This window comes from Acipenser ruthenus, chromosome 17 (assembly GCF_902713425.1).
Source record: "Acipenser ruthenus chromosome 17, fAciRut3.2 maternal haplotype, whole genome shotgun sequence".
Lineage (NCBI taxonomy): Eukaryota > Metazoa > Chordata > Actinopteri > Acipenseriformes > Acipenseridae > Acipenser > Acipenser ruthenus.
The window spans coordinates 329,547-337,163 of record NC_081205.1 but is presented as its reverse complement, the minus strand read 5'-3'; the positions used below and the strand labels follow the sequence as shown (position 1 = coordinate 337,163).

Below are 7,617 nucleotides of genomic sequence, written 5' to 3'. Positions count from 1 at the left end.
GAGATGAAGAGCTAAACCAGTGTTTAAAAATCTATTTCAGAGGCATGAGAGATTCAGACAGGCATCAATACAGAAGATTAATATTTTTATTATTTTACTCTGCACCTGCAGGCTGTTACAGTAGAAGCAACTAGATAGCAGGTCACTGAGAAGGTGATTTCCAGGAGAACAGGCTGAGTATGTGAAAGGTTTCATTGGCTGAGAGCCGAGTTACACAGCCCCCCCCCCCCCCCCCCCGTGTTATTGCAGTTTAATGGCTTGCTGTGCATCCCGCTGAGTGACTGCACTAATGTTTGCACACCTCAGAATTGGATTCTCATCAATGCGGCTGCTGTAGACCTACCAGCAGTTTGACAGGCTGAGGAATGGGGCCCCTCCTCCAGCCGCAGCTGTGCCTGCAGTGGGTCCCGCAATGGGAATGGGGTCTCTTCTTCCTGTGCTGGTATCGGATGGTTCTCATTGCTGGCAGTGGCATGCAGGCTGTGCGCGCTGAGCTGGGTTGGGTTCTTGCACTTGCTGTTAGAAGCATTCCAAGAAGCATCAAAGGGTGTTAATGGAATTATAATGTCTGCACATGTGTGAGTGGAGCACAAAAAGGAGACTTTTATAACAAAAAAACAACCCCCACTGAAACTCAGACACAATCACTTTTGCATCGCAGTTGATAAAGGCATCTTACGTTCAAAAATATCACTACTGCTATAAATAATAAATGTACAACGTGAGTTTATTAATAATAATAATAATAATAATAATAATAATAATAATAATAATAATAATAATAATAATAACAATTATTATTATTATTATTATTATTATTATTATTATTATTATTATTATTATTATGAATTTGCACTAGTTTTTTTCTGAAAGGTCTGAAAAACATCCTGGACAAAACAAAATCTACACTGCTTCACACACACACCCTCACACACACGCACGCACACAGACCCACACGCACACCCACATACACACACCCACACACACTCACGCACACACGCACACGCACCCTCACACCCACCCGCACACCCGTACCCACACACTTACACACACACTCATGCACACCCACACACACACACACACACACACACACACACTCGTGCACACACGCACACACGCACACACACACACACTCGTGCACACACGCACACCCGTACCCACACACTCTTACACACACACTCATGCACACCCACACACACACACACTCGTGCACACGCACACCTGTACCCACACACTCTTACACACACACTCATGCACACCCACACACACACCCGCACACACACACACTCGTGCACACACGCACACCCGTACCCACACACTCTTACACACACACACGCACACACACACACTTGTGCACACTCATTAGCGTTAAGCTGAGTTGGATTTCATCTCCTGGCTCCCGTATCTGAGCTGCAGTCTCTTCATGCAGTGCTTTCATACTCAAAGTGTTTGATCCTCTGATACAAGTTGAAATGCTTCGGTTCTTTTGGCATGGAACATTTTTTAATTATTTTTTCCCCCTCCATTTCTCTATTCCTCTCTCACTCCTGCTCAGTTTATTCTATCTCTCTCTCTCTCGAATCCCCAACCACAAGAAGGACACTGTGTGCTAATATATCACAATTTTATTACAAAATTTAAATTTGATAGTCTTTCAGTGTTTCCATGCTTTGAGCATATAACAATACAGTAAAAAACCAACCCCACAAGGACAGTGAGAGCAGATCTGGTGATGCTGCTGCTGTTCCATTTTTCATTCATGCTGTTTTTGTAGATAACATTCCTAATACAGAGTACAAACACCATGGCCTTGAACACGTTGCTTTGAATACATTTATTAATATCAATAATAATAAAAAATAAAAAAAACATTTGCAAATTAAAACAAATGTGCTGAATTTTTTGTACCAGCCCAAGGCACCCAGGCTTTAAACTTAGTTGGCAATTAAACTTCATTACGGCATAAACACAGAAAGCTAATAAAAAGCAAGTCAGCAAATGAATATCGAGTCAATCTCACTTAGTCCTCGCATCAACCTTTCATCTTCTGGTTCACATTTCATTCACAGTGCAAGTTCTAGGGGAAAAAATTGAGAAGTGATCACGGCTGACTAACACAACACTGCCTGTCACACGATCGATAGGAAACGAGGGGAAGAAGCCCGCCCTTGCTGTTGATTAGCTGTCCAGGATAAGGCGTGTAGCTGCCCAGCTTCTTCTCCAATAGGGTTGACAGAGCCCTCGGATTGGAACTCTGCTCACCAGCAGAAGTGCTTACAGTTCAAAAGGAGGAGGCGTCTTTAGTCACAAGTTTCCAAGACAAAACAAAACTAAAAAAAGAGTGATTTTCTTATGACAAGGTGACTGATTTTTCTTTCTTTCTTTGCACTTAAATTCATTTTTAAATATATATATATATATATATATATATATATATATATATATATATATATATATATATATATATATGAATTCCCGATTTAAAAAAAAAAGTAAGTAAAGAGGACACTAAAGCCGGGAGAGATGCTGCTGTCCTGCTTTCTGCTTGTGCTGCAGCTCAGTTGATCTGACGGCATGCTTCAAAAGTCCACTTGGTGGCGCCTCCATAGACGTCAACGTTGCTCTCGGCCCAGGAGATGACATTCCCCACCAGGGCTTTGCTGTTGCAGGTGGCCAGGTTGTAGATCTCGCCTGAGGAAAGCTTCCTGTCCCAGATATTGAAGTTAGCCAGCTCGCCCACGAACGCTTGTGTGGCATCGAACCCTCCGCCCAGCGTGTCCTGGGGAAACGAGGGAACGATTAGAAAACCCCTTGGACTGTGTGCATGAGCATCCTCAATTACTCACTTAACACAAGCTTCGATCTCATCAATACATGAATTCATTTTACTTTCATTAGTGTAACTGGCCCTGAAGAACAGTGCCCTTTTCAATGGGAGAGAGAGAGAGGGGAGACAGAGAGAGGGAGGGAGAGGGAGACAGAGACAGAGACAGAGAGACGAGAGAGAGATTAAAATGTAACTCCAATGGGCTCTTTTGAAGTGAGTAATCCTGATGGCTACAGATAACTGCATTCCTGCCACCAGCCCTAACCTCAGTGTGCTAGCTAACCCTTTATAGACATGGCCTTGGTAATATTGAAAGCTCTGCTGCAGATAAGATGTTCCTGTTTCATGCTGATATGATGGGAGACTGTGCAGGTCAAGAAGAGGGGCCGTCCCGCCTCCAGGGGGTCAGTTGGTATGTGATAGGTGGACAGGTTGTGGTTACCTGTTCTTGACCCAGCACCAGGACTCCCTGTGGTTTGATTGGATGGTAGGGGGCCAGGTTCTCCCCGTTTCCCCGCAGCACGCCGTCCTGGAACGCCTCCCACACGCCATCGCGCGTGGTCCAGGTGATGCAGATGTGATGCCACTTCCCGTCTTTAATCACAAACGGTAACTTCGCCACCTGTGCGGGAGGGAGAAGGGGCGGGGTTAGAACGCGCGTATAGAAAGAAACAACCAATGTCAAAAGCTCAAATATGGTTCTGTAGCCTTTCCCCCGTACGTGTGCCATTTACTGCGTCAATGAGATCCTGCAAGAAGCCCACCTTGTCGTTAATGATTATCTCCATGGGGTTGTCTCCCCACTCGATCAGCACTAACTCGTTGGCTTGCCCCGGGACTGCATAGGAGAAGGGCGTGCCCAAGCCGGGGGAGGCGCTGGATTTGATCCACATGCACACTGTGAAGGAGTACATCTCGGGCAGGCTCTTCTTCACCTTCGCATACATGTAGTTAGTCCTCAGGAGGAACGTCAGCTGGAACTTATCTGCGGGACGGTTCTCTTTCTGACCTGACAGAGACGTAAATACATCGGAACATTCATTCTGACAAGAGTCTCCATCACAACAATCATATGAAGAACATTTAGAAAATGTCAAGGTCATGGTTATTTTTCTATATTGATGAATACGTTGTAGAAATCACAAAGTGCTCGAGTAAAACGCCTGTAAACTATGCTGGCACGCTTCCTGATGATTAAATGCAACACGGCTGCATACAATCTACAGATTTTTTGTTGTCCTAGATGTTTTATGCTTTTGTTATGTTGCCTCTGTTGCTTGTGGGTTTATTATACCATCTGCTTTATCAAGCTTACCGCACGCCAATAGCCCATTCTGCAGTACGATACTGTATTAGTCACATGGGTGGTGCTGAGGGAATAACGCTCTCTCTCTCCCTCTCTCCCTCTCTCGCTCCCTTTTTATACCCTTCTTTGATTCTTACTGTAACGAGAGGAGCTGTAAGTGGTAATCATTAATTCTAAAGGCATGGACTGAACAGACCTGCTTCAATGGCATCATTGGACATCCTGCTGAAGTCTGAGAAACAGAAAGCGCTAACGGGGCAGAAATACTCTCCCGAGCTCATTCTGCAGACCGATGTTATTTTACCAACCGCATTAGACAGAAGCTGATTTTTTTTTAAAGATATCGTATATATATATATATATATATATATATATATATATATATATATATATATATATATATATATATATATATATTAAAAAAGACGAACGAGGGTCTGCTGGCGGTTTATAATTTATTAATGTAGAACGGGATATGCAAAGCAATGCAGTTCTCTCTCCTGCGACAATTGGTGACATTGGAAGAGAATGCGTGTGTTCGCGTTCAATGGCATATTAATATTAATAATACTTTTTAAAAATCCACTTTGAAAAAAAAGACATTCACTATTTAATTTTAACGATATCGGTAATGTAAAACATGCAGTATAGTCACATATCGTCTCCTTCAGTTATCTCAAATTCATAACGCTCAAGCGCCGAAGTGAATGCAACACACAGGGTTTCGAGTCTCGTCACTTTAATCATGCTACCGGTTCCCCATGCAAACGCTGTGCTCTGTACACACAAGACACCCTGCAGCAAACATTAGAAACACACACTTTCTCCCACCCCAACCAAACAGCGGGGCTGTACTTTGTATTGCACGGTAGAGTAAACTCACCCTTCTCCAGGTCGCTGATCCTGTGGTGCAGGGATGTGAGCGTGGATTCCACCTTCACTCTCTGCTCCGTCTCGTTCTTCTGCCCGGGCTTGCTTTCCTCCATGCTGTTCACACGGGACAGCACCTGCTTCTCTAGATCCTCGATTTTATTCTGGAGTAGATCTTTCAGGTTGTTAGCTTGGGCTGAATTATTGTTCCTGGTGAATTGCTGAAATAACATAGTTAATAAATAAATAAATAAATAAATAAATAAATAAATAAATAATTTGAAAAAGACACTTTGCTCCCGTTTCTCACTCGACCTATAATCACGCTGTATATCACGTAGGACGCTGTAGTGTTAAGCCCAGCTTAAATTATTTAGCGCTTATTGTCTAAGAGTGTTTACTGTGAGCTGTGAGCTGCATGAAGTCTCGTTTTGTCTAAGTTGAGCTACATGTACTGGCTAGGGTTCACTATGCAGGTTCATTGAAATACCCGCGTAGAAAGAAAAAAATAAGGAAATGGAAGCGATGTGAAGGTTAACAGCATCAGAGCCCGTGTACGCGATTGTAACTCTAAAAACTCCTAACATAAACGCATTGGCGTAGATTGTGATACGCCTCTTAATCGTATCTGAAGCTCAAGTGGCGATACTGTATAGATCAGAAATAAAACAACAACACAAAACTCGCTCGCTTCTGTACCAGCCTAACCACAGCCGCGGGGACATACCTCCAGGTTTTCTAGCCGCTGTTTGAGTGACTGTAAAGTTTGACTCAGCTGGTTTAACGTATCTGCTGGAGTCCTCGATACATCCCCCATAGTGTTCTTGCCCGTCTCCTTTCTCCTCGAACCGGTTCTGGTCTCGCCCGGGTCTGTTATACTCTGACTCTCGCATCGGCTCAGCTTGGCTGTCAGCTCCCGAATCGTTTCTTTTTGGTTCATGATAGTCTCCTTCTGCTGCAGGACCGTCTCCCTCAGCTGCAGGACCGTGGTCTTCAGGTCCTCTGCCGGCCCGCTGTTCTGCATGGTAGCCGCACACATATCCATATTCGCCGGCACAGAAGTACAAATAAACCGGGCCTGGCCGAAATCTTGGGACGACCCAAGATCGAGGAGGAAGAAAGTCAGAAGAAAAAGTTTCCAAGAGACCCCCGATGTCATGGTTCGCATTGTGTGAGTGTGTGAGTGTGTGTGTGTGAGTGTGAGTGTGTGTGTGTGTGTGTGTGTGTGTGTGTAGCGGTGGAGCAGTGAACGCTTTTCTTAGGCGCTGTTATTCACGGCAGGTGTGTTCAGCACCTGGGAGCTGTCCACTGAAGTTCTGATTTCCTCGCAGCGAGCGCCTGCCTTATATAGCGCTGCAGGCGGAGCGCAGAGGCATCGCGTCACAGTGGGAGGAACCACACTCCAGTCCAATCACCGCCTCCCCATTCATAAGGTGGACAGAGCCCGTCATCATGCTGGCCAGAACCGGTGTATGGTGCATTTCACCGAGCCTTCACTGGTTTTTTAAACCGCGGATTGTTTTAATATTTAGATGCGTTTTGAAGATGTTTTGTAATTAAGATACACGTTGACTGTTGTAGATTTGCATGCTTGTTGAAATCCCTTTAAGATCCCGGTCCGAGGGTTCAGTTTTGATAGTAAATGAAATATATTTCTATTAGCGTATAATGACAACAGTAAGGATTCTCAGCTGTGGATTGTACTGAAGTTAGTGCCAGGGGGTTAACGTGGTTATATAACATGTTTCCACTCAGCAACTGCACACTGTGTTACATGTAAATGTATTATGTTGCCCTTATGTTGGCCACGTTTCGACGGAACAACCTGTAGCGCGTTTGGAAATACATTAGAGCCAATGCTGGCGTAACCGATTCTTCATCGGACAATACAATGGACCATACACTACAGTAGCTACTGGTGCCGACCCACCTTAAGCAAAAGCCCGCCTCGCAGGCCAGTGGGACCGGGGATGCTCACTCGCCTAGTTTTCATATAGGCGCCGTGCATATTTCTATATTTCTAACACGAGCTGCGCGGGTCTGCTCTTTTATTCACTCTTGTAAATCTCGTCATGGTTTTTATGCCTTTGAGGAAAGAAGACATTTTCAATGCACTGGATCGTGAAGTGACTGCATAGAGCACACATTGACGGGACAGCAGTTTTTTTTCCAATAAAAGCTGCTATTATTATTATTATTATTATTATTGAAAATCCATTTGTAAGGCTGATGATTTGAACTGTACTATTATAGATAACGTAAATGAAAGGCAGCATCTCTGACTCGGACTGTGTCGATAGTCCTGTCAATTCTTGCGGTACAATGCAGACAAAATCTCCGAGCTGCAGCGCAATGAAGGCGCCTGACCATGCACCTACAAGGAGGGCTCTATTTTAATGATCAACGGTCTTGATACCGCCGCCTTAAAACTCATTAAGCCTGTACTGTCGGGGACAACTTTCTAGCATATGCAGTATTCGTTTCCTTTGGGATGCTAATGATCAGTTGAAAGGTGACTGACAGTACTGAGATCCGCCGCTGTAAGATAATTGGACGCGGAACCTGGCAAAGGGAGGTGATCAATGATCACCCTGACACCCAAACCTTTGCTATA

The 7,617-nt window shown here is 44.4% G+C and overlaps 1 protein-coding gene across 1 annotated transcript; it reads right to left on the bottom strand.

Moving 5' to 3' along the window:
* Positions 1-1,610: 1,610 nt before the first annotated feature.
* LOC117423127 (neuronal pentraxin-1-like) lies at positions 1,611-6,306 on the bottom strand. Its single transcript, XM_034038579.3, has 5 exons — positions 5,731-6,306; positions 5,017-5,224; positions 3,592-3,836; positions 3,270-3,449; positions 1,611-2,779 (listed from the first exon to the last, which is right to left on the bottom strand). Exons 1-5 carry the CDS (start codon positions 6,169-6,171, stop codon positions 2,558-2,560), a joined length of 1,296 nt encoding a protein of 431 aa, XP_033894470.2. The 5' UTR covers positions 6,172-6,306; the 3' UTR covers positions 1,611-2,557.
* Positions 6,307-7,617: the final 1,311 nt, after the last annotated feature.